The sequence below is a fragment of the Onychomys torridus genome, chromosome 22 (genome assembly GCF_903995425.1).
Source record: "Onychomys torridus chromosome 22, mOncTor1.1, whole genome shotgun sequence".
NCBI lineage: Eukaryota > Metazoa > Chordata > Mammalia > Rodentia > Cricetidae > Onychomys > Onychomys torridus.
The window spans coordinates 19,261,731-19,289,116 of record NC_050464.1 but is presented as its reverse complement, the minus strand read 5'-3'; the positions used below and the strand labels follow the sequence as shown (position 1 = coordinate 19,289,116).

The following is a 27,386-nucleotide window of genomic DNA, read 5'->3' as shown; positions in this document are numbered from 1 at the left end:
TCCCAGTCCAGCAACAGATTAAGTCATCAATACAGTTAGAGCCCTTGTGATCTACTTGTCTCCAATCTGGCCACACAGACACACCTTGAGTGCCTTTTACCAGTCTCCTGAGTGCCTCTTGGTCCAATCATTTTCGTGTTAAGATTAACCATCACACCTGGCATTTTAACTGTTCCTCTGCCCCGCCTATCCTCCCATTTACCCTATAAACATCTGAGATAGGTTTGTTTTGCTCTGAGACAGGGTCTCTTGTAGCCCAGGCTGGCCTCAAACTAGCTATGTAGCTGAGGGATAGCCTTGAATTTATAATCTTCCTGCCTCCACCTCCCAGGTGCTGAAATTACACACACTCAGCACCGTGCCCCAGTTCTGCAATAGTTTTAAAATGACTAATGCCTCCAACATGCTTCATGCGAAAGCTTCTGTGCCCCCTTTTCCTCTTGCTTTTCAATGTGTGCCTTCGGGACTGTGTGTTCGGTAGCACCCGAGGCTAGGTCATAAAAAATAGGCTCTGCCTAGTGCTCACCACCTCTTGGAGCCTTTGCTCAGTAGAAAGCCAGCCGCCACATTGTGAGGACACTCAGTCCTCAGGAGGTTGAGGCAGGAGGCTCACAAGTTCAAGACCAACCTGGGTCACGTGGCAAGACCATGCCTCCAAAAAGAAAGATCAAATAATTTGGTTTTAAACTCAGGATCTCTGATGAACACCGTTTATTCTGACATTTCCCAGCTCTTTGAAGACGGTTGCTTTCTTTGTTACTTTGCTGAAAGGCCCTGGTTGACAGTGGTTCCTCTTACCTTCCTCCCTGACAGAGAATAGCATTTTCTTTTGCTGCTTGGTGGAGCATCCTGTGATTTGCTGCTGTCAACAGATATAAGACTCTCTTGGGGGGCGGGAGATGTAGCTCAGTTGCTAGCATCCATGACGCCCTGAGTTCTATCCCCAACACCGCACATCTCAGCATTGAGGAAGTAGAGGCAGGAAGATCAGGAGTTCAAGGTCCTCATTGGTAACACAGAGTAGGAAGCCAGCCTGGACTACATAATACTGTTTCTTTTTCTTTCTTTTTTTTTTTTTTTTAAGATTAATTTATTTATTATGTATACAGTGTTCTGCCTACACACCAAAGGAAGGCACCAGATCGAATTACAGATGGTTGGGAGCCACCATGTGGTTGCTGGGAATTGAACCCAGGTCCTCAGGAGGAGCAGCCAGTGCTCTTAACCCCTGAGCCATCTCTCCAGCCCCATAATACCGTTTCTTAAACAAAAACCAAAGACTCGGGGGACCAGAGAGGAAAGCTGCCTAAGTAGAGTTGGGGCCTCACTCGCCCCCATCAAATGGCAACTATTGAGAGTATGAAACTAGCTGGTGTGCAAGCACGGACTGCCCTCTCGGAGAATCCAAGTTCAACTCCCAGCACCCACGCTGGACACCTCACTGCCTGTGATAGCTCCAGTTCCAGGGAACCCACCACCCTCTTCTGGCTTCCCCGGGTACTCACAGACACACAGGTACACATCATTGAAATTTAAATTTAAAAACAACAACTCAAAACAGTAAACTTTAAATGGATGAAGTACTGGCAAAGAGGTAGAAGATTGGAACCCTCGTAAGTTGTTGATGGGTATGTAAAATACTTATTAGTGGTGGGACACTTTCTCCAAAAATATAAAAGTCGAGGTGGCAAGATGGCCTAGCAATTGCTGTCAAGCCTGGTGGTTTGGGTTCAATCCCTGGTGTCCACGTGGTAGAAGTGGAGAAGTAACTCCCACAGGGTGTCTCTGACCTCCACACAAGCACCATAGCACTCATATCTACACACACACATACACACACACACACACACACACACACATACACACACACACACACACATACACACATACACACAAATATAAAGAAAGAAACATGTAAAAAATTTTTAATAGATAAGTGTAGTGGAACACAGCTGCCATCCCAACACTCAAACTAAAACAGGAATTGAAGGCCAGCCTGGTGTACAGAGTGAGTTGGAGCCAGCATGAGCTACATAATGGGACCTTGTCTCCAAAAAAAAAATCTAGATGAGGAGGCTGGAGAGACGGCTCAGGAGTCAAGAGCACTGGGCTGCTCTTTCAGAGGACCTGAATTCTGTTGCCAGCTCCGACCTGGTGGCTCACAGCTGCAGCTCCGGGGGAGCTGACACTGTCTTCCAGCCTCCATACACATGTGCGTGTACACACATACACATAACTAAACCTATCTGTGTATATATATTTTAATCTGAGGGGAAAAAATAATTAAAAGAATTACTTTTCCACTTCTGGATATACATCCTGAAGAGTTGGAAAGAGAATCATGTGGGACCTAGACATTCATGGTCCTGGCAACATGATTCACAAAAGCCAAAATAGTGATAATGCCCAAGTATCCATCAACAGGCGAATGCGTAAACTTGTGACACGCGGGTATGATGAAACACACTCCACCTTCAGGAAGGACGTGCTGACAGTTGCTACAGCCTGGATACACTTTTAGAACGTTATGCTGAGATGGAAGCCAGGGAGGGAGAAAAAAAGAGGGCAGGCTGTGTTACTTTGTGAAGTCCTCAGTAGTTCACTTTGTGGAGACAAACTAGGCAGGTGTGGAATCTCCGCACGTGTGAGGTAAATGGTAGAAGGATCAGGGGTTGAATGAAGGTCATCCTTAGCTACACAGTAAGTTTGAAGCCAGCCTGGGCTACATCAGACCCTGTCGCAAAAATAATCATAGAAGGGCTGAAGAGATGGCTCAGTAGTTAAGAATACTTAGTGTAGCTGGGCGATGGTGGTACACACATTAATCCCAGCGCTCAGGAGGCAGAGATAGGCAGATCACTGTGAGTTCAAGGCCAGCCTGGTCTACAAAGAGTTCCAGGACAGCCAGGGCTGTTATACAGAGAAACCCTATCTCAGGAAAAAAACAAAACAAAACCTTAATGCTCCTAAAGAGGACCTGAATTCAATTCTAAGTCCTTACAAAGAGCCACTCACAACTACCTGTAACTCCAGCTTGGGGGATCTGGTGCCCTCTTCTGGTCCCCATGGGCACATACACTCACAAACATAGGTACATACACATAAAAGTAAAAATAAATCTTTACAAAAGAAATGCTAAAAATAGTAATAAAGACATGTGTCTGTGTAATTGCCAGGGGCTGGGGGAGGGCCTGAGAGTTATTGCTTAAGGGTGTTAGGTTTCAATTCTGCAAGATGGAGGAGTTCTGGAGCTAGGTGGCCTTCATGGTTGCACATCAGTGACTGTCTCTTCTGCCACAGGACTGTGCAGAGAGTTAAGATGGTAAGGTATGTATTCTAGGTCCTTTACCACAGTTTCTTGTTTTGTTTTGTTTTAAGGCCTGTCATCCCAACTACACATGCAGCTGAGGCAAGAGGATGGTAGATTCAAGGCCAGCCTGGGCAACTTAGTAAGACCCCATATCAAGATAGAAGAGCTGAGGGCATGAGTCAGTATATAGCCCCTGCCTAGAACCCCCAGTGAGGGGGCTGGGGGTGTGGCTCAGTGGTAGAGCCCCTGCCTAGAATCCCCCAGTGAGGGGCTGGGGTGTGGCTCAGTGGGAGAGCACCTGCCTAGAATCCCCCAGTGAGGGGCTGGGGTGTGACTCAGTGGGAGAGCACCTGCCTAGAATCCCCCAGTGAGGGGCTGGGGTGTGACTCAGTGGTAGAGCACCTGCCTAGAATCACCCAGTGAGGGGCTGGGGTGTGGCTGGGTGTTGAAAATTTGCCTATAAACCCTCCCCCTTTGCAGGGGATGCGTCTTGGTAGGGGAGAGCTTACATAGAAAAAAAGCAAGGGAAGGGAAATTTGCAGTCTAGAGCTGGGCTGCTTTTCTCCTGCCCCTAGACATCAGGACTCTAGGGTGTCCAGACTATTGGTGAAATTATTTAGGCCACTCCACGTAGTTAAAAGGGAGGTTTATTTTGTGGGGTAACTTACAAATGAAGGGGTAGGTTGCAGGGTCTGGCAAAGGTATAGCGCAGTCTGGTGGTGTTCTCTGAAGAACTCTGCTCGGTCTACCTCCAGCATCCAGGGTCCAGGAACCAAGATAGAGACCTCCTCTTGATCCTCGATCCTCGGTCTTCTGTTCCCTCCTCTGCCCCCTCTTGTGGGCGTGACCATTACCGAAGCCTCAATGGGGGTTGGAACTTCCAGGCCAATGCTGGGATGGCTACCCACTACACCAGACTCCAGGTCCCAACACCCGAAACAATGGCCCCTCAGGTTTTCAAGCCTTCAGCTCAGACTGACAGTTAAACCATCAGCCCCTCAGGGTCTGAGGTCTTCAGACTAGACTGAAGGTAGGACTTCTCAGTACTGTGGTCACTAATAACATAGTGTTAGTACAGGAATGTGTCATAGTTTTCTAACGAATCTCATCTGGATGGATGGATGATTAAAAGGCTGTTTGTCAGTCCATGGATGAATGATAGGTAAATAGGTAAGTGAATAAATAATTGATAAATAAGGTGGATGGACAGATGATGCATAAAGCCATAGACATGTAGATTCATGGATGGGGCACAAATTAAGTCTGTACCTGTTGAGTACAGCTATGTTTTTGTTTTTTTTTTTTAATGTAGCCCAAGCTGATCTCAACTCAGAATATAAGCTGTGGATGTCCTTGAGCTTCTGATCTTCCTGTCTCCACCTTCCAAGTGCTGGGATTGCAGGGGTGCACCACCACACTTAGTTTATGGGTTGCCAGAGGTAGAACTCAAGGCTTTGCTATGCTGAGCAAGCTCTCTGCCGACTGAGCCACGTCCCCAGCCAGAGGACATTTTTTTTTTCTAGTGAATGCAGAACTGTGCTTATCTGAATCCAAAATGCTCCCCTGGAAGGTCACGTGTTAAAAGTTCATTCCCAGCTGCCAGGGCTTTGGTGTAGTGATTGGATCATGAGGGTTCTGACCTTACCAGTGCACTGATCCATGGATAGATCCAGAATTTTATTATTTTTTTATGAAGCGGAGTTGGAGGTTAATAAAGACTTTTGAGGATTTCATACATGTATACAGTGTCAACCACCTCCCCTCACATCTACCCCCACTTGCCCTTCCATATCTCCCTTCTCCAGCTCCCCATCCCAACTTCGTATCCTCTTTCATTATTTTTTTTTATTTTATCCTACTTAAAATAACAAAGCAAGAATAATTACAAAAGCTAGGTGTGATGACTCATACCAGGAAAGAAGGAAGAGAAAGAAAACGAGAAAATACCTTCTTGCCCGAGCAAAGAGCTCCGTCTTGGGGCTGGTGCTAAGTGCTGGGAGGGTGGCATCTTAAATGCCCCATTTATCCACCTCTCCCCTCACCTTCTGAATGCCAGTGCCAGAGGCTGAACTATGTGGCTTGTCCCAGAGGACCACGAACCACCCAGAGAAGGTCGAAGAGAAAGAACCGAGAACCACGGGGCGCTGGAGAGATGGCTCAGCAGTTAAGAGCACTGGCTGAGCCCCAGTGTGGTTCCCAACACCCATGTCAGACGACTCATAACCTCCTGTGACTCCAGCTCTGGGGGATCCGACGCCCTCCTCTGGCCATTATATGACTTGCACTCATGTGCACATACATAGAGACAAGCACACATATACACATTTAAAAATAAGTTTGGTTTTGTTTTTTGTTTTTTTGTTTTTGTTTTTGTTTTTTACAGAAAAAGAACTTAGAACCCCAGCTTCCTCCTGGGTAGCATCCCACGTTCCCTAGTGAAGTGTAACTGTCACATAGGGTGACTCAGTGAACCATCAAGACACTGAGATTATAGACATGCACCCTCTCACCCAGCCTCAGGCTCTTTAACACAGTTCTCTGAAGCTAGGCACGCTCTCCCAGGGATGTGGGGGACATTGGACATGGCCATAGATTCCCTTAAGTTTCTCACTGCACAACTTAACTAGGAACCTGAAGTGACCAGGAGGGCCCAGACTTCAGGAAGGGGCACCATCCCACACTCCAGCCTGCCTCCACCCCTGTGTTTTATTGTTTGTAATAGGGCTTAGTCAGACAGCAGCCTAGGCTTTGCTTTGAACTCACAGCGGTCCACCTGCCTCAGCTCCCAAGTGATGGGATTACAAGCGTAGACCATCACACCAAGTTTTATGTGATCCTGGGTATAGAGCCTAGGGCCTTGTGCATGCTGGGTAAGCATTCTACCAACTGAGCCACATCCTCAGCCCCTTGGAGTGGGTGTGGGGGGTGTACATACACGTGCACATGTAGAGGGCAGAGGTTAGCTGTGGCTGCTGGCCCTCAAGCACTGTCCACCTTCTTTTGTGAGATGGGGGTCTCTCAGCAATTTGAAATTCACCAAATAGCCTAGGCTGGCTGACCAGCGAGCCCTAGGCTTCCCCATTTCTGTTAGCCTCCTGCTAGGATTACAAGTCAGAAGGACCACAACAGGCCTTTTCACCACAAGTTCTGGGATCATGCTAGGTCCTTGCCCTTATCCCCAACCTTCCACCAGGTGGGTTTAGATCTCAGCAGGTGCAGTCAAGTGGCAAGCTGGTTCTTTACAAGCCTGAAAAATGTTTAAAAAAAAAAGGACTGACCACATAGGATTTCTTTTTCTTCTTTTTACTTTATTTTATTTTTTTTATGTGCATTTGTGATTTTGCCATGGGTGTCGGGGTCTCCTGAAACTGGAGTTACAGACAGGTGTGAGCTGCCATGTGGGTGCTGGGAATCGAACTCGGGTCCTCTGGAAGAAGAGTCAGCACTCTTAGCCCCTGAGCCATCTCTCCAGCCCCATAGGATTTCTAAAAGCCAGGAGAGGATGCGCTGCCTTGAAAGGAGTGAGCCTCCCGTCCCTAGGTGCATGCAAATGGAGGCTGCCCAGAATATCCTTGCAGTCCTGCCTCCTTTCCTCTGTCTCCTACTGCCTCTGTCAGAATGATGCCAGGAAGTCCCTCCTGTTTTCTGTGACAGTGTCGTGTCGTGTAGCTCAGATTGGCGTTCAACTCTAGACCCTCCTGCCTCAGTCTCCTGAGTGCTGGGGTTCTAGGCTTATATCACCACATCCAGCCTTCTGCGGTGTGCATATGTGTGTAAGTGTGGTGCGTGGTGCATGCACATGAATGTGCAGATGCTGTGCGCTGATGCAGAAGGCATCTCAGGACGTTGAGTGTCTTCCTCTATCAGTCTCCGTCTTGTTCCCTTGAGATGGGGTCTCCTACTGAATAGCAAGCTCCCGGGATGTGCAGGGCATGCAAACTTGGGTCCTTGAACATGCAGAACAAGCGCTCTTAACCCACGTTGCCATCTCCTTAGTCTTTCATGTTTCACTGTTTCAGCAGGGACCTTGTGACAAATTGTGCCACTAATTAAATGAGTACTTATACGTTCCTTCCTTCTGCCACGTTTATCTGGTCCACACATCTCAAGAGAAGGCTCTGGGGAAGATATTACTTCCCATTCACCCTCCATGTCTGCTTTCTGTCTGCGGGTGTCTTTCTCAACCAGGGCTTGGCCTAGCCCAGGCTTGGGGACTTGTGGCCCAGGATGCCCTGGGGAGAGGCCCTGGTAAGGGCCTCTCTCTGCTGGGTGAAAGAAGCAGAGAGTAAACAGATCGAATTTCCAGAGGCAGCCAGGCCATCCACCCAGGCATCCACAGTGATTGAAGACAGGAATGTGCTCAGAGGTGACTCAGCTCCTGGGCCCCCTGATCCAGGCAGCCCTGGGCTTTGGCTTAGCCTGGGTGGTTGACTGCAGCCAGGCCCAAAGGGAACAGCAGTAGAATTTTGAAGACCAACTGACTTGTGTGACTACGTGTCAATCCCCTAAGGGGTGAGGGAATGCATAGCCACCTTTGGTGAGGCCTACTGCAGGCTCGGTGATCTTCCAGGTTCCTTGAGAAACAGGCAACCGTGGTACTTTACTCACGTGAGAGGGTGGCTATGAGACATTTGTGTAAGAGCCTGACCTAGAGGCTGAGGAGGAGGATCTTGAGTTGCGGTCCAGCCTGGGCTCCATAGGAAGAAAGGGAGAAGAAAAGGAAAAAGGGAAAGGAAGTAGTATGGAGGGAGGCGGAAGTCTAAGGAAGATGGAGGAAGGAAGGAAAGAGGGAGGGAGAGGAGGTAAATGCATTTCAGAAAGTTCCCAGCAGCCACCAGGCACGGAGAGGCAAGTATGAAGAGAGCAGCTAGGCCTGGAGGAACCCAGGATGGAAGAGGGAGCGTGGATGGTCCAAGGCTAGCAAGGCCCCAGGAGGATGCTCCAGAACCATCACCCACTGGAGAGAAGTCCCTTCAGACGACAGTAACCATCCCTGAGAAGGTGGAGACTGTGTGGGGAACTCAGGGTCTCTGGAAAGGCCCTGGCCGGCTAGATAAGGGACCAATCACACCGGTCAAGGATAGGATGGTAGGATGTCACAGCCACCGGATGTGGATTGTGGAGGTCATTGGTGAGATTCACGGGGTGAAGAAGAGCTAACTGCCATCCAGCTGTCAGTGGCTGTCAGCCTGTGACCTGAGGAAGAGATGTGGAGGAAGGACACCCTCTTTTAGCATGGAGGAAACCTGAGCCTGGAGAAGTGGCTAGGAATGCGTGCTGCTGATGCAGAGGACCCCAGTTCAGTTCCCAGCACCCGTGTGGGGCAGTGCACAACTGCCCGTAAGGCTAGTTTTAGGGGATCCAACAGCCTCTTCTGATCTCTGGTCATTCACATACCCTGCATTCACATGCACAGACCCACATACATACACATACACATACATTAAAAATAAAATAAATCTTTGTTGTTGTTGTTTTTAAGGAAGAGGCTGGAGAGATAGCTCAGAGGTTAAGAGCATTGGCTGCTCTTTGAGAGGACTCAGGTTCTGTTCCCAGCCAGGGCACGGTGATTTGTAGCCATCAATAACTCCAGCTCCAGGAGATCCATTGCCCTCTTCTGACTTCCTTGGGCACCAGGCACACATGCACGTACAAACAAAACACTCAAACAGGCCAGGCGGTGGTGGCGCACGTCTTTGATCCCAGCACTTGGGAGGCAGAGGCAAATAGATCTCTGTGAATTCGAGGCCAGCCTGGTCTACAGAGAGAGTTCCAGGATAGCCAGGGCTACTCAGAGAAACCCTGCCTCAAAAAGCCAAGCTGTGCACAGTTACAGGGTTTTGAGAGGGACCCTCAGTAGATACCTGTATCATAGAAATTAAGAGTGCTCAATGAGCCAGCTAGGAAGAATTAGGAGCGGCCTGGAGGGACGGAAATGGAGCCATGTGTGAGGGAAGGGGTGTCTAGACTGGAGAAACAGTTGAAGGTTATCTAAAGATGGCATTGGACAGAGAGACCACAGACGACAGACCGATAAAAGAACACAGCCATCGACGGGGAGTTTGAGTGGCATTGACCCAGAGAATAGGGCACTTGAGTTACTAGGCAGCTGATCAACAGCCTCAGGTAACACCCGAGCTTGGCCCTCCAGGGAATGTCATTTGCAGTTAATAATGTCTGGGATGTGGGGAGATGGCCACGGGACCACAGATTGCTTAATGGGCAAGGGTTGACTTCCTATGTCCTTCCTGTGTTGACAGAAAGTTGGGCATCCTTGGGAGGATGAATGGGCTGCTGTGCAGAGCAGGGAACATGGGAAATTCATTGGGTCTGCTGTCCCATCAGGAGAGGGAAGAAGAATGTGAGAACTTTTGTCCAGACTCAGAGTACAAGGCAAAGAAAGGAACAGATGCCAGCTAGGGGTGTGACTCACTGAGCATTAGAGCTCTTACCTAGAATCCCCCAGTGAGGGGCTGGGGTGTGGCTCAGTGGTAGAGCACCTGCCTAGAATCCCCCAGTGAGGGGCTGAGGTGTGGCTCAGCCATAGAGTGCTGGCTTCACCTGCAAGGCCCTGGCTTTCATCCTTGGCACTTATAAAAAGAAGAACCAGGTGTCGTTGAGCATCCCTGTTATCCCATCCCCCAGGAGGCTGACGCAGAAGGGTCAGAAGTTGAAGACTGGGAAGGGCCTGGCACTTGCTGATTTCAGGCTGCCTAGAACTCACAGTGTCACCCAAGTCTAGTCACAAATGTCCAGCAGCCCTCCATGGTGCCGGGATGTCAGGTGTGGTCTACCAGATACCAGGCTGGCACTGCCTAACTATTACGGAAGTTCTTCACCTACACAGTATGAGCCGACTCCCCCATCACATTGTGATGCATGGTCGCCCCAAACCCTGCCCCCAGTGTCCTCCAGTCCCCTTACAAGACAGCTTCACACTGTGGAATACCATCAGTGAGGACCTTCTCTGAGCTGAAGAGAAGGAGATAGCTGCTGACTGGTACCCTGCCCCGCCGCTCCCTCCACCCCCAAATCCCCCAACCCCGGTTCTTGACTGAGGTAATAAAGATGAGCAGGAAGTCTCTAAAGAAGGGAGAGTTCACTCAGCAGTGGGAAGAACAGCACCGAAGACCTGAGGCCATGGAGTTAGGCAGGTGGGCAAGTGTGTGACCCAGGAAGAGGCTGGTGACATTCTCCACCAGAGCTCACGTCATGGGGAAGCATGAAGAAAGAGGAAGACGGGGCCAGGAGGTTGGCTCAGTCAGTAAAGCGCTTGCTATGTAAGCGTAAGGATTTATGTTTGGTCCCTGGAACTCCCATTTAAAAAGCTGAGTGTGAGCCGGGCGGTGGTGGTGCACATCTTTAATCCCAGCACTTGGGAGGCAGAGCCAGGCGGATCTCTGTGAGTTCGAGGCCAGCCTGGTCTACAGAGCCAGTTCCAGGACAGGCACCAAAGCTACATCGGAACCCTTTCTCGAAAAACCAAAAAAAAAGCTAGTAGTAGGTTGGGCTGGTGAGATGGCTCAGTGGAGACTACCAAGCCTGATGACCTGAGTTCAGTCCCACATGATGCAGAGAAAGAACCAACTCCCATAGATTGCCCCTGAGAACTCTACACATACAGTATGGCGCACTCCACATACTCAATACATAAGTAAATAAATTAATGTTTAAAAAGTATGTTAAGGGCCAGGTGGCGGTGGCACATGCCTTTAATCCCAGCACTTGGGAGACAAAGCCAGGCAGATCTCTGTGAGTTCGAGGCCAGCCTGGTCTACAAAGTGAGTTCCAGGACAGGCTCCAACTACACTAAGAAACCCTGTCTCAAAAAACCAAAAAAAAAAAAAAAAAGTATGAATAGTATCATCCACCATGATGACAGCTAAGGTTGTCCTGGAATACATGCACATGCACATGCACACGCACACACACACACACACACACACACACACACACACACAAGTAGGAAGATATGGTAATTCACATGTGTAATCCTAGCACTCAAGAAGCTGAAGCAGGGGAATTGCTGCAAGTTCCAGGCTATCCTGGATCTGTGTGCAACCAGGAGGACCTACCACCCAGGTGTAGTGTGGCCTTTGCCTGAAAAGCCCTGTAGTGGGGGGTGGGGATAGAAAGACAGGATGTCAGTGGAGCTTGCTGGCAGCCAGCTCCCCAAAACAATGCGCCAGCTCCAAGTTCCAGAGAGACCCTGCCAGAAAGGACATAGAGGGAAAGGACAGAGAAGGACACCCAACACCCTCCCCTGGCCCCTGAGATATATATACACATACATGCATTAGCACGCATATGTAGAGATATCACACATACAATAAAGGGAAGGCAAATATAAATGTCCTAGACCAGTGGGTCTCAACCTTGCGAATGCTGTGACCCTTTAATACAGTTCCTCATGTTGTGGTGACCCCCACCACCATAAATCTATTTCGTTGGCTACTTCATAACTGTAAATTTGCTACCGTTCTGAACCATCATGTAAATATCTAGTATGCAGGATATCTAATATCTCATGCCCCACAGGTAGAGGACTGTTCTCCTAGAAGGTCAGGTGGGGTAAAGCTCACAGACACAGGCCACTTGGTGACCAGTGAGAGCAACCGGTCCCTCTGTCTCCTCTGTCCTAAAGGTTCTCTCTGAGGCAGTATGCACATTGAATTGAGATGGACATCCAACAGCTGGCTGGCCCCCTGGGACATGTCACTTCAACAACTTATTTATTTATACCTCATGTCCGCAGAGGCCCAGGTTGCTGTCTGCTGGTGTTTATGCCCTCCAGACCAATGTGTCCGGTCTATTTCTGGAGTGTCCCTACAGCCCTGGGGGTTGGAATAAGTGTCTTGCCCATTCCTGTATACCAGACTCTCTCAGGCAGCTGGGAGGCCCCATCCCTCCCGGCATGCACCTGTTTCAGCCATCTGGAAGCAGAGAGCTTCAAGGCTCTCTCTGAGAATGTGGGGCCCCTATGAAGGAACCCCACAAGAATACCGATTGCCACTTACAAGGTGATGGTTTAGTGTTATCCTTTGAGGCAGTTATATATTGTGTTTGTCTAGATAATAGCTACGAGTTGGCCAGGCGGTGGTGGCTCACATCTTTAATCCCAGCACTCAGGAGGCAGAGGCAGGCAGATCTCTGAGTTCAAGGCCAGCCTGGTCTACAGAGTGAGTTCCAGGACAGCCAGGGCTACACAGAGAAGCCCCGTCTCATAAAGAGTTACAAGTTGGCTATGGGACAGACATGGATAGAGATGTCCCCAGGAAACCAAAGAGGGCTGGCGAGATGGTGCAGTACGTGAAATGAGCTGTGGCCAAGTGTGCCGAGCCGAGTTCAATCCACAGAACTGACGTGGTGGGAGGAGAGAACCTGCCACCCTGCAAGTTGTCCTCTGACTTCCACATGTGCACCACAGCCTGCTCACGTTTGCACAGACACAAATCAATGATAAGGGAAGGAGCTGGAGGGGAGTTGAGTGTGTGCTGGTGACCAGTCACAATATCAGTGAGACAAGGATTGTATGTCGCCTGGCCCCAAGCAGGCATCCTCCATTTCAGAGTTTCTTTATGCATTAAGTATGTGCATGAATGTGCCTGTGTGAGTTTATGTGCACCACGCGGAGGGCGGAGGGGGTTGGCTCTGCTGGAGCTGGAGTTGCGGGCAGTTGTAAGCCACTTGATAGGGATGCTTGGCACCGAACCCCAGCCCTCTCTACAAGAGCGGTAAGTGCTGTGTTAGCACAGAGCCGTCTCTTCAGCCCCTTGAAAATCAGGTTTGCGGCACGTGAGTCTCACATAGCAAATGTTGCTCTTTTAGCCAGCTGTGGTGGTGCACATCTGTAATCCCAGCCCTTAGTGGGTGGAGGACTGGGGGTTGCAGATCAGCATTGCTAACATGAGTGATGAATGCGTTGAAGGCCAGCCTGGACTGTCTCCAAAAAGGGAAAAGAAAAAAGTGACTCTGTGTAGTGGATGGTTCTTCGGGTATGATAGAGATGTAAGATTTTGCAGCCGCCGCCACCACATACCAGAGAGTACACAAGGGACCTGATGATGTAGCTTAGTGGTAGAACACCTGACTAGAATCCCCCAGTGAGGGGCTGGGGTGTGGCTCAGTGGTAGAGCCCCTGCCTAGAACCCCCCAGTGAGGGGCTGGGGTGTGGCTCAGTGGCAGAGCACTTGTCTAGAATCCCCCAGTGAGGGGCTGGGGTGTGGCTCAGTGGTAGAGCCCCTGCCTAGAATCCCCCAGTGAGGGGCTGGGGTGTGGCTCAGTGGTAGAGCCCCTGCCTAGAATCCCCAGTGAGGGGCTTACCTGTGACTCAGTAGGGGACCTTCCTAGACTAACCAGATATTTTTGTTTTTCTGCATAGGTGCAAGTTTTTCAGCCTGACAGAGACCCCCGAGGACTACACCATCATCGTAGATGAGGAGGGCTTCCTTGGTAAGTGTCTCCCCTTACGAATCAGGCCGCCTGCCCACCTCCTTATTTCTTTTTCTATTTTCTTTGTTGTTGTTGTTGTTTTAATGGGGCAGGGAAACTGTTTGGGGTGTTTCATTTTGTTTTGTTGGAGATTCGGAGTTTGGTGGTGATTGGCTTTTTTTTTACATTTTACAATTATGGGTTTATTTTGTGTATATGCGCACACACATGCCAGAGCATGGGTGTGGAGGTCAGAGGGCAACCTGTGGAAGTCAGTTCTACCCCTCTGCTATGTGGGTTCTAGGGGTTACACTAAGGTTGTCGGGCTTGGTGCCAGCACATTTACCTGCCCAGCCATCTCTCTGGCCCTTGTCTGGTTTTTTGGTTTGTTTGTTGTTTGTTTTTGAGATAGGGTCTCCCTATATAGCCCAGGCTACCTCAAATTTAGGATCCTCCTCTGCAGCCACCCAAATGCTGGGATTATAAGAATGTGACATCATGCCTGACTAATTTTTTTTCATGTTTTTCTTTTCTCTTCTTTTTTGAGCTGAGGACAGAACCCAGGGCCTTGCGCTTGCTAGGCAAGCACTCTGCCACTGAGCTAAATCCCCAACCCTTTCTTTTCTTTTTTAATGTGTTTCATACAAAATCGCTTAGGTATTTATTTAGGATGTGTGTGTGCCTAAATATATGTATGTGTACCATGTGCATGCAGAAGCCTAAGGAGGTCAGAAGAAGGCATCAGATCCTCTGAAACTAGACTTACAGGCCATCCTGAGTGACGATGTGGTGCTGGGAACCAAAACCAGATCCTTTGCAAGAGCAATGAGTGCTCTTAACCACGGAGCCATCTCTGTATCCTTATTTTCCCATTTTTTTTTTAAATTTAAATATTATTTGGCTATCATAAAATTTATCCTTTGTGGGGGCTAAAAAGATGGCTTGGTGGTTAAGAGCACGAGCTGAAATTCCAGAGGACCTGGGTTTGATGCCCTACACCATGTGATGGCTCCCAACCATCTGCAGTTCCAGTCCCAGGGGATACGACACCCTCTTCTGCTGGCCATTGGCACCAGGCACACACGTGGTGCACAGACAAATGAGCAGGAAAACACATTTAACACATAAAATAATAAAATAATAATTTTTTGAAGTAGAAGTATAGCAAGTTGTTAATTTTGTTTTTTTGTTTTTTTTTGGGGGGGGGGTTGTTTTTAGTGGGGGAGGGGGTTTCGAGACAGGGTTTCTCCTGTAGCTTTGGTGCCTGTCCTGGATCTCACTCTGTAGATCAGGCTGGCCTCGAACTCACAGAGATCCGCCTGGCTCTGCCTCCCGAGTGCTGGGATTAAAGGCGTGCAACAACGTCGCCCGGCAAGTTCTACATCTTGATCCACAGGCAGCAGAAGCAACTGTGGGTCACACTGAGCATAGCTTGAGCATAGGAGACCCCAAAGCGCACCCCTAACCATGACACACTTCCTCCAACAAAGCCACAACCTCCTAAGTGCCACTCCCTATGGGGCCATTTTCTTTCAAATCACTACAAGCACAAAGGACTGGGGATCTGATTCAGTGGTGGATTGCCCAGTGAGGGGCTGGGGTGTGACTGAGTGGCAGAGCACCTGCCTAGAATCCCCCAGTGAGGGGCTGGGGTGTGACTCAGTGGTAGAGCACCTGCCTGGAATCCCCCAGTGAGGGGCTGGGGTGTGGCTCAATGGTAGAGCCCCTGCCTAGAACCCCCCAGTGAGGGGCTGGGGGATGGCTCAGTGGTAGAGCCCCTGCCTAGAATCCCCCAGTTAGGGGCTGGGGTGTGACTGAGTGGTAGAGCCCCTGCCTGGAATCCCCCAGTGAGGGGCTGGGGTGTGGCTCAGTGGTAGAGCCCCTGCCTAGAATCCCCCAGTGAGGGGCTGGGGAGTGACTCAGTGGTAGAGCACCTGCCTAGAATCCCCCAGTGAGGGGCTGGGGTGTGGCTCAGTGGTAGAGCACCTGCCTAGAATCCCCCAGTGAGGGGCTGGGGTGTGACTCAGTGGTAGAGCACCTGCCTAGAATCCCCCAGTGAGGGGCTGGGGTGTGGCTCAGTGGTAGAGCCCCTGCCTAGAATCCCCCAGTGAGGGGCTGGGGTATGGCTCAGTGGTAGAGCACCTGCCTAGAATCCCCCAGTGAGGGGCTGGGGTGTGGCTCAGTGGTAGAGCCCCTGCCTAGAATCCCCCAGTGAGGGGCTGGGGTGTGACTCAGTGGTAGAGCCCCTGCCTAGAATTCCCAGTGAGGAGCTGGGGTGTGGCTCAGTGGTAGAGCCCCTGCCTAGAATCCCCCAGTGAGGGGCTGGGGTATGGCTCAGTGGTAGAGCTGTTGCCTACCATATTCAAAGCCCAAATTTCATCCCCAACAAGAATATAAAATCATGACTTGGAATTTGGAATTACCTCACCTGCTAGTCCATTGGCCTCCCCCATGCAAAAGCATACTCCAGGGATATCTGTCCTTGGAAAAAAAAAAAATCAAACCAACTTGTATGTCTTGATTGAGATGGTCTCTGCCACTAAGGCAGGAGGGTCTCATCACCAGCCAAAGAGCCTTGCATTCAGCAGGAATCTTGGGATCATTCCAGCGGCCCACAGGGGAAAGTTAAATGCCCATTTTACAGATGAAGAGCCAGCTGTCCATCAACAGAGGAAATTCAAGGCTAGCCTGGGCTACATGAGACCTTGTCTGGAGAAACGGTTCAGGAGTCAAGAGCACTTGCTCTTGCAGAGAACCTGAGTTCAGTTCCCAGCACCCACATCTGGCAGCTCACAGCCGCCTGTAAGTCCAGCTCCTGGGGATCTGACACCCTCTTCTGGACTCCATGAACATACACACACACACATACCTGAAATTTTCAAAATGAAAGTCTGTAGATAGGTCTGTCTGATGTCATTGTTATGTTCATACCTAGAACATTCATCACTGAGCATGTGTGCCTACAACCATTCCAGAATCTTCCCCCAAAATGGCTTAAGGTTGTGCTCCGGAGACATGAGGCATGGTCTGCTTTGTTCTGAAATACATGGTGGTGTGAATGCCAAGTTACTTGCTCTTTGTCTGGGCCTCCTGACTTGCCACCAGCAGGAGATGTGGTTGGCATCAGGGGTGAAGGATGACCACCTCACAAAGCTGCATTTGGGATACCCAGGCTCCCAGAAATTCCCAGGAGACAGTAGGGGCTTCAAATGCCACCCCCACCCCCAAGAAGCCCTTTGTTACTCAGTTTGGACTCCTTAGAAGTCTAAAAGCAGGAGACTGGGGAGATGGACCAGTTGGTAATGTATTTGCCAAGCAAGTATGAAGACCTGAGTTCAGACTCCCTGAACCCTTACAAGAAAAGAAAAGAGCCGGGTGGTGGTGGCACACGCCTTTAATCCCAGCACTGGGGAGGCAGAGGCAGGCGGATCTCTGTGAGTTGGGACAGTCTGGTCTACAGAGTAAGTTCCAGGAAAGGCTCCAAATCTACACAGAGAAACCCTGTCTTGAAAAACAAAACAAAACAAAAAAAAAAAAAAAAGAAAGAAAGAAAGAAAAAAATTAAGAAAAGAAAGAATCGATGGAAGACAAGCAGGCATGGTTTGTGACCCCAAAGCGAGAGTTACCAAGGCAGAAGGATTCCTGGTGCTAGTCGGGTTCAGTGAGAGAATCCCTGTCTCAAAAAAAGAAAAAAACAGGCAAGATGGCTCAGTGGTTAAGGGTGCCCACAACCAAGCCTGATAACCTGAGTTCAGTCCCTGCAACCTACATGTTGGAAGGAGAGGGCTGACTCCCATGGGTTGTTCTCTGACCTCCACATGTGTGCCATGGCACGCGGGCCTGCATATAGACACACAATATAACATTTTTAAAGGTGTGAGCGTTTAAGAAAGATGGCAGCTAGACCTCTGACTTCCACGTACATATAGAAAAGAATTCCAGAACTGAGCCAAGGCAAGGTCTGGCCAGGGCCAGGGCTTGGGAATCTTGTTCCTGGAGAGACAGGTAGAAAAACCAGAGCCCACCTCCTAGGCAACAGGTAGTCAGAGAAACCCAAGACCCAGGGGTCACCCCTCCTGGGCTTCTCTTCTTTCTCTCTATTCTGTGAAGCCACCTGCCTCTTCATTACTAGCTGGCTGACCACAGGCCCTTCTGAGTTAGCAGGACCAATGGGCTTCCCCGAGGCTGTGGTCACCATGGCGACTGAGCTAGGCAGATAGGATTCTGATAGACTTCACTCAGCATCCCCTCCTCCCAAGCCATCTTTTCTGAAAGCTGGCCCGGCCCCTCCCCCTCCTGTTCTCTAACACTGCTCCCGGCCCCATCTCTTTGGGGACACATTGCTGCTTCTTCCTGTTGGTCCTTAAGACAGGGCCTGGATTTACTTTTTTTTTTTTTTTATTTGTTTGTTTGTTTGTTTTGGCTTTGTCCCTAGCTGTCCTGGATCTCTGTAGACCAGGCTGGCCTTGAACTCACAGCGATCCACCTTCCTCCCGAGTGCTGGGATTAAAAGCATGTACCACCACTGCCCAGCTGACCTAAATTTTTTAAGTCCACTAAGTTTGAATCTTCTTTGTTTGTTTGTTTGTTTGAGGCACCATCTGATATATCTCAGACTGGTAGGTAGCACCAGGGATGGATGACCTTGAACTCCTGATTCTCCTGCCTCCACTTTCCAAGTGCCAGACTTCAGGCAGGCACCAGCACTTCTGATTTTATGCGGTGCTGGGGCTGGAACCCGGGGCTTTCTGGATGCTAGGAAGGCACTCTGCCAGGCACTCTTGGGTCTCCAGCCCTTCTTTTGTCTGTTTTTGTTTTTAAATTCAAGCTCATTATGTAGCCCAGGCTAGCCTGGAATTCAAGCTGCTGCTGTTCCAGCCTCCCAAGAAGCTGGGATTACAGGTGTTCAGTTTACAGGTGTCCACCCAGCTTTGTCTTTGAATCTTGGCCTGGTTGCTGCCAGTCTAGAGACAATTGGGCACATTGCTGGTCCTTTGTAAGCATTTGTGTGGAGGGGACACTGGTGCTTCCTCTGCAGGGTCCTTGTAGTGTGCATAGCAACCCAGTTCCACTTCTTGCGGTAACTCTGTCCTAAGCTGTGTCAGGAATGGAGTTCGGGTGGCCTCAGCAGGAGCCTGGCACTTTATGAAGAATCCTATAGTTGAGTCTCTGGGCTCATATCCTCAGAGATACTGTGTACATGGTGTTGGATGATGTTTCCTGGGGAGATAGGAACAGAAATCTCTTCACCCCAGATAGGCCACCCACAGCAGACCCAAGAAAGGATTCTACCTAAGTCTAGCTTATTGAACCAGTCCATCTGTTGGGGTTACCTACAGGGACATGGATGAGTCAAAGGCAGCCACATCACCAAAAGCCCTCACCAGCATGGGTGGTGACTCATGAAAGCTGCATCCCTGGAGCTCCCTGCACAACTTGAAGGCAGCTCCACCAGAGTCTTCTTTCCCCAGCAACTATTCCAGGGGCTTTCTGAATCTTGTATGTTTCAGGGTCTTCCTGAGCGCTAGGTGATTTAGGATTTGGGTAGTTTTTAATTTGTTTTGTTTTGGTGAGAGATGGTCTCATTGTATTGTCTTGGCTGTCCTGGAACTCACTCTGTAGACCAGGCTGGCCTTGAAATCACAGAGATCTGCCTGCCTCTGCCTCCTCCTGAAGGCTGGGATTAAAGGTCGGTAACACTATGCCCAGAGTCTCGAGAGTTTTGTTGTTGACTTTCTGGATTTTCCAGAGCCTTCCTCCAGAAGGGAATGTTTCTGTTTAAACACATAGCTATGATGGAGAGATGGCTCAGAGGTTAAGAGCACTGGCTGCTCTTCCAGAGGTCCTGAGTTCAATTCCCAGCAACCACATGGTGGCTCACAATCATCTGTAACTAACTCCCATCCCATGAGATCCCCTTTTCAGGGAAATCCTCTCTCCAAAGGCAACAGGTACAAATGTGGTATATAGGCATACATGCAGGCAAAACACCCATATACATTAAAAATAAAAGTGTTTTTTTTTTTTTTATTTTATAAAGAAAAAACTAAGTCTTTAAAATCAAATTTTTAATTGAAGTAGAAATTCGGGGGCTGGAGTGTTGGCTCAGTAGTTAAGAGGACCAGGTATCAATTCGCAACACCCACACTGTGGTTTACATCACTAACCTCCAGCTCCAGTGAATCTGACGCCCTCTTCTGGCCTCCTCAGCAATTGCACTCATGTGCACATCCCACCCAGGACACACACATGCACATAAATAAATAAAACTATTTTTAAATGAGGAAACTGAGGCCTCAGCCAATCCACACACCTCTGCCTACCTCTCCAGCCAGGCCTGGCAACACCCAGGCCCCAGGCAGTCACCAACATCATCGTCTGTGCCCCACCCCCCTGCAGAGCTGCCCTCCTCTGAGCACCTGAGCGTGGCTGATGCCACCTGGCTGGCCCTGAACGTGGTGTCTGGTGGCGGCAGTTTCTCCAGCTCCCAGCCCATCGGTGTGACAAAGATCGCCAAGTCTGTCATCGCGCCATTGGCTGACCAGAACATCTCCGTGTTTATGTTGTCCACCTATCAGACTGACTTCATCCTGGTGAGTCAAAGCTGTGGTGCATACACTCCCATACAGTCAAAGACTGGCTGTGCACACACACACCCCTTCTCTGTGTAACACACACACACACACACACACACACACACACACACGTGCTGCTGCTTCTAACATGCTCCCACCCACTGCTCTGTTCCTCACCTCAGCCCTGTGCACTACCGCAGGAACTGGGATGAGCTGGGACTCAGGGACTCTTGCTTCCTGTCCTCAGGTGCGTGAGCGTGACCTGCCCTTTGTCACTCACACCTTGTCCGCGGAGTTCACCATCCTTCGGGTTGTCAATGGAGAAACGGTAGCGGCCGAGAATCTCAGTATCACCAATGGCTTTGTGAAGCCCAAGATGGGTGAGTTGGGATGGAGGCGAGTGCCCCCAGCCGAAAGCCTGGCTCTCATAGTCCACCTGGTGTTCCCTGGATTCCGTGTGGAGCAGCTCGCAAGGGCCAGAGATGGCTCCCGTCTCAGCCCAGCTCATGGTAGTAGGGACCGAGGAGTAGAAGCTTGGAGGACTGAGAGCTAAGCCAGATGGTGGCTGCTGGGAAGGACTCTGTCAGCAGCTAGAGCAGCTCAGATAAAGGCTCAGGGTCCCGAAGGGACATTTTAAGAATGAATGCAATGTATGTGCTGGGGATGAGAAAGCTACATGGGCCGCGTTGAACAAAGTCTGAAGCTTGGCCCAGCTCCTACACACAGAAGCACCACTCTGGCCTTAATGCTTCTGTCCTATGCTCTTTCAGTCCAGAGGCCGGTCATCCACCCCTTATCCAGCCCAAGCAACAGGTTCTGTGTCACCAGCCTGGACCCTGACACACTGCCCGCCGTCGCCACACTTCTCATGGATGTGATGTTCTACTCCAATGGGTAGGTGCTGGGAACGGGGACGGGGACATGGAGCTACCACTCCACCCAGGAGCCCTGACCTTATTCTACCCATAAGTCCAGTCTGCAGGAGGGGGCGCACAGTCTGCCCAGCAGCCTAATCAGACCTGCCCTAGAAACAAGTCCAAGGGAAGAGGTTTGGTTCCACCAAGGAGCCTGTCTTCCTGAGGGTTTCTATTGTTGCGTTGTGACCAGGGTTGGGGATTTAGCTCGGTGGTAGAGTGCTTGCCTAGCAAGCGCAAGGCCCTGGGTTCGATCCTCAGCTTAAAAAAAATTTTAAAAAAAACCATGACCGGTAAGCAAGTTGGAAAGGAAAGGGTTTATTTGGCTTACACTTTCATATCGCTGTTCATCATTAAAGGAAGTCAGGACAGGAACTCCAGCAGGGCAGGAACCTGGACATGGTAGCTGATGCTGAGGCCATGGTGGGGGAATGCTGCTTATTGGCTTGCTCCCCCTGGCTTTGCTCAGCCTGTCTTCTTATAGCACCCAGGACCAGCAGCCCAGGGCTGGCCCCACCCACCAAGGGCTGGATGGACTGGGCCCTCCCCCGTTGATCACTAAGTGAGAAAATGCCTTTCAACTGGAGCTCATGGAGGCATTTCCTCAACTGTGGCTCCTTCCTTCAAGTTGACACCAAACCCAGAACTGACGGGGGAGACATATGTGTGCCTGTCATGTAGTTCTTAAGTTCTTTCCACCCTTCTCCCTCATGATGTTCTTTGAACCTCAGTGGTAGGGTTGAGGTCCCATTAGAGCTGAGTACTCAACAGTCACTCAGCACTTTGACCAGGTAAGTCTGTACATTAACTATCACCTACTGGAGAAAGAATGTTTCTCTGGCTGCGGTCGAGAGCAGCACTAATCCATGAGTCTGACTATAAATATCTAAAAGGCAAAATAACCATAGGTTTTTTCCCCTGAGGCCTGTGATCTCCAAAGCCATAGGCTTTTGACCAGGCTTATGGTACATGTAAACACGGTCATGTAAACCTGAATTTTACATGTAAACTTGTACACGTGAATTTCCTCCTGGGCAGCAGGTCCTAGATTCAAGCAGAGAGTGGTTGGTTATCCTGATAACCATCATGCCACTATGGCACCGGAGGTCACGCACGTCTTACCTGGCAGGTCAGTAATGTAACATTCAGGGTCTGTGACTTCCTGAGTCGTGAGCTTTTTGATGAAGGCAAGACAACCCTTTCCTGCCAGACCGGTGGGTGACAGATAGCATGGAGGCTGTGGCAGAAGCCCTCCCCCCTCACAGCTTCCTCTTGATCCCCAGAGTGAAGGACCCCATGGCTGCCAGTGACGATTGTGGCCACATCCGCTTCTTCTCCTTCTCACTCATTGAGGGCTACATCTCACTGGTGATGGATGTCCAGACCCAGCAGAGGTGGGCAGGGCCCTGTGTGGATATTAAGGGGGCCTGGGTGGGAGTCTGATGCTCCCTTCATCAGAGATGTTCCTGTAAGTGTAGGGGTCATCCAGGGTCCACAGCATGATGGTGCCAGTGTAGAGATTCGAACCATGGTCCCAGTGCCGGCTGTCCCCAGGGTCTTACCCCAGCAAGTCTTCCCTCTCTGCCCACAGTGGGACTGACATGTCCTTGGATCCTGTGCTCTGTCCCACCAGAGAGACAGCCACTCTGTCACTCTGGCCCCACAGTGCCCCCTTATAAAGCAGAGAAGGTTCCCCAGAGCTTGGGGAGCGGCAGTTAGTGCCAGCCTCTGATTCTGTTTACTCCCTCTGAAGGTTCCCGAGTCATCTGCTATTCACAAGTGCATCCGGAGAGCTCTGGAAGATGGTGCGGATAGGGGGACAACCCCTGGGATTCGGTGAGCCCGTGGGGTCCAACACCTGTATGCAGGCATTCCTGGGGTTCCTGGACAGCTCCGCGCGATATGGTGATCTAAACAGGGAGAATGAGGCTAAAAGAGGCTAAGCCCCCATTCTGACAGATCTCTTGCCCGTGGTGTGAGAAATATATGAAGGCCTCGGGAAACGAATGAGAGGACTTTACCAGAGGGTTCTCATTTACCCCTCGGTTGAAAAATTAAGACGTTGGGGCTGGTAGTGAGACTTTAGCAGTAGAGTACTTGCCTAGAATCCCCCAGTGAGGGACTAGGGTGTGGCTCAGTGGTAGAGCATCTGCCTAGAATCCCCCAGTGAGGGGCTGGGGTGTGGCTCAGTGGTAGAGCACCTGTCCAGAATCCCCCAGTGAGGGCCTGGGGTGTGGTTCAGTGGTAGAGCACCTGCCTAGAATCCCCCAGTGAGGGGCTGGGGTGTGGCTCAGTGGTAGAGCCCCTGCCTAGAATCCCCCAGTGAGGGGCTGGGGTGTGGCTCAGTGGTAGAGCCCCTGCCTAGAATCCCCCAGTGAGGGGCTGGGGTGTGGCTCAGTGGTAGAGCCCCTGCCTAGAATCCCCCAGTGAGGGGCTGGGGTGTGGCTCAGTGGTAGAGCACCTGCCTAGAATCCCCCAGTGAGGGACTAGGGTGTGGCTCAGTGGTAGAGCCCCTGCCTAGAATCCCCCAGTGAGGGGCTGGGGTGTGGCTCAGTGGTAGAACACCTGCCTAGAATCCCCCAGTGAGGGGTTGGGGTGTGGCTCAGTGGTAGAGCCTCTGCCTAGAATCCCCCAGTGAGGGGCTGGGGTATGGCTCAGTGGTAGAGCCCCTGCCTAGAATCCCCCAGTGAGGGGCTGGGGTGTGGCTCAGAGGTAGAGCACCTGCCTAGAATCCCCCAGTGAGGGGCTGGGGTGTGGCTCAGAGGTAGAGCACTTGTCTCAGCTCTAAGCACCTGTGTCTCCCTAGACGAGTGTGGAATTGTAGCCCAGATCTCTGAGCCCTTGGCAGCTGCAGACATCCCGGCATATTACATCAGTACTTTCAAGTTCGACCACGCATTGGTGAGTAGCCCCTGGGAACAGGCATGGACTACACAGGTAGGAGGGAACAGGTTCCTGAGCTAACACACTTTTTTTTTCTTTCTTTCTTTTGCTTCCTGCCCTGTAGATTCCAGAGGAGAACATCAGTGGTGTTATCCATGCCCTGAAGGTCAGTCAAGGACGGAAGCATTAGAAGAGACTCATCTCCGGGTTCCTCCCCACCACAGCCCGCCTGGGCCTTTTCCCCATTGAAGGTTATTCTTGCAGTATTTCCCTATGGACTGAAAGATCGGCCCCAGGACCCTAAGGATGGGGCCTCTGGAACACTCCCCTGTTTCCTGACTCCCTCCAGGCCTGAGTCCAAGCCAAGGCCACTCCCATATCCACCTCCAGCCTTCTAGAGTCCCCTGCCTTTTCAATAATGACTCAGTTTCCCCCCAGTGGGGATGTGCCCATCTTCCTCCCCCAAATTCCACCCCAGAAAGTGGTCTCTGAGGCCCCGGGGGCTTGGGAACAGCCCAGGGCCTCACCTACAGCCCACAGCAAACACCAAAGGAAGTTGGCACCTCCCACAAGACATCGGGGTCCTGATGCACCTAGGGACATCTTAGGAAGTTGGTGGAACAAGATTGGGTGTGCAGAGCTGGGGAAGCCTCCGTGAGCAGCTGGCCGCCCCAGGGTGAATGGTACAGTTGCTGCTCTAATATCAGAGGAACAGGGCCTGGTTCCCTCAGGATGGAGACCAGCAGGCCACCCTCAGGTCATAATGGCCAGTGAGCCTCAGACAGTAGCAGTGGGCCCCCTACGGCCAAGCTGGGGAAACAAACCCAAGACCCTAGAACCCCACCTGCTGACCACACAGGGCCTGTGTCGATTCCCATGATGACTGCCAAGAGGGGTCCTGGGCCAACCTCCCAACCAAGAGCCCTTGTCCCTGGAGGAGGAAGGAATCCCAGGATACCTCCTTTCCCACCAGCCTAGAGCACCAGCTTCTATCCGTCCTCTGTTCGCTCTCCCTGGACCCAACATGGGCAAGCACTCAGTTTCCTCCCACCGATGGACATCCCCACCAGCCCAGGCCTAGAGTGCCTCGGGCCATGTCCACCTCCCCAGCTGTCACTTAGACCAGCCTAGAGTTTCCCCCTTCGTCCTCTCTACCCCACTTTTAGGGGGCAAAGAGGCCTCAAAATACACCTAGCAGTCTGTGGCTGAGGTGATCCTGAGAGGCAGCTATCTTGAGCATTTGTAGAGAGAGGGGAAAAAAACCACATTTGCAGTTTTTTTATTCAGTTGTTTTTTTTGTTTTGTTTTGTTTTGTTTTTGTTTTTTTGCATACAGGTGGCTGGGGAAGGAATAGTCTTGTTTGGAGGAGATGGGGCCTGTTTGAGTCTTATTAGGGTGCCCAGAGTTCAGTGGCACTTAGCAGTACTGTGTTTCTCCGGGGACAGACACAAATGCAATGATGTATCCTAAGAACTTGGCCTTGTCTTCTGAGGAGGGTTATTGGGAGCGGAGCTCCAGACACCAGGGCCCCCATAGCACCCCCTATGGAGCATCCCAGCATATCAGGTGGTAAGAGCACCTGAGAGTGGTATCATGAGCTGGGCCTATGGGATCCACCAGACTTAGGCTCTTGGGGTGTTTTCTCAGGCCTGTATTACGCTGTCTCCAACCAGGTCAGGGGAGGGAATGTTTATTTACTCCCACGAAAGTCTCCATACAAACTGTGTTCCTCCCTTCCCTGGGCCATAGGAGCATACCCAGGTGGAAGATATATTCTAGACCCCTGTAGAAGGTCAGTCCAGCATGCTAATCAAAATTACCTCTGGCGGGATTTGGTTTCTTTGTTTTGTTTTTTAATTCCTTTTGCACAAAACAACCAAATCTTATCAATTGTTTTCTGGTCCCAAAAGGGAAATGGCCAAGTAGGCAGGGCCATAGTGAGGGCCCTGAGTCCCCTTCTTCTCGCCCTGGAAGGCCTTGATTGTCCAGGATGCACCTCTTTAACCCCTTCTGTGCTGCCTTCCAGCAATCCTTTCCCACCGGGTCAGTGTGCTGGCCCCCTGCGCCCTGCCCCCGAGTTGTGTGGCCCCCCTAGACTTGCTAGGATGAAACTGTGTATTGTACACACCTATAAATACGTGTTTTATGTTAATAGAGATATATTCTGTAAATAGCATATATACTTGAGCAATATATATGTTAATATATTCTGTGTGCGCAGGACACAGGCAAGGGCCCCACCTCATGTGCGCACACACGGGGACATTTTGAGCCACCGTATATTTTTAATTCGAATATGTAGGCAATACAGTGATTGGAAAAGCCCTGGGGTTCTTGAGGCCAGCCTGGAGAGGAGATAAAACCACCAGCCTACTGCATCTGGGACAGGTTTAGAGGGCTAGCATGGTCTGCTTTATAGCTACTGCACCCCCATTCCCACAGCCTAACGCTCTGGATGCTCTTATTTTATTTGGAGGGGATATTGATCGAGAAGGAGGATTGGGATTTTTTTTACATTTTAACAGTGGCTCCCTCCCTCAGGGTTACTCCAAAAACTTCATCTGGTAAACCATTGTGTTCTGATCTCCTTCCCAGAGTCCCTTCTCTATGGAAAGCTGTAGACCTGGTATCTTACCTGATTTTTTCTTGTGTTAGTTGTTTTCTTGAGGCAGGGTCTCTTTATATAGCTCAGGCTGTCCTGGAAACTCCTTATGTAGACCAGACTGGCCTTGAATTTATAGAAATCTGCCTGCCTCTGCCTCTTGAGTACTGGGATTAAAGGCGTGCGCCACCACGCCTGGCTGATTTTTCCCCCCCTTAATTCCTGCTAGTTTAGGAATCTCAGGCTCTCTTCCCTGCTTTCTTCCTAGGGCAGACTCCACAGGACCCAAAACATCACACATATTCCCCCAACTGTGCATCTGGAGAGGAGCCTGCCCAGCCTTCCAGAGACCGCACTATTTAGCTACAGGGGGTCCTTGTGAGGAAGCTGGGTCTCTGTTCTGTGGGTAACATTGGCATGATATAGTCTCTACAGCTCTGGGACAGTCCTCATTGAGGCCCTCTACTCCTCTGTCTTTCATGCTGTCTCCCCACTTCTCGGCATCTCCTGGTTTTATGAATGTGGGGATCACTCCAGCCCCTGCTGTCCCAGCCTCAGAGGTGGCCCAGGTGGCGGGCCAGTCAGCGGTCAAGGTTCTCTGGGGGATTTTGTTTGTATTTTTCCGCAGTGCTGAGGATTGTAGGCAGGGCCCCGTGCATTTGAGGCAAGGA

At 50.6% G+C, this 27,386-nt stretch overlaps 1 protein-coding gene across 1 annotated transcript in view; it reads left to right on the top strand.

Annotated features, from left to right (window-relative positions):
* Positions 1 to 26,821, top strand: part of Castor2 (cytosolic arginine sensor for mTORC1 subunit 2) — a 39,326-nt gene extending 12,505 nt beyond the window's left edge. The window contains exons 2-9 of the mRNA XM_036172398.1: positions 13,692 to 13,762; positions 20,141 to 20,334; positions 20,564 to 20,696; positions 21,087 to 21,210; positions 22,514 to 22,624; positions 22,984 to 23,066; positions 24,037 to 24,131; positions 24,238 to 26,821. Of these exons, the coding sequence (XP_036028291.1) occupies positions 13,692 to 13,762; positions 20,141 to 20,334; positions 20,564 to 20,696; positions 21,087 to 21,210; positions 22,514 to 22,624; positions 22,984 to 23,066; positions 24,037 to 24,131; positions 24,238 to 24,303 (877 nt within the window). The 3' untranslated portion in view covers positions 24,304 to 26,821. The remainder of the gene's footprint in view (positions 1 to 13,691; positions 13,763 to 20,140; positions 20,335 to 20,563; positions 20,697 to 21,086; positions 21,211 to 22,513; positions 22,625 to 22,983; positions 23,067 to 24,036; positions 24,132 to 24,237) is intronic.
* Positions 26,822 to 27,386: the final 565 nt, after the last annotated feature.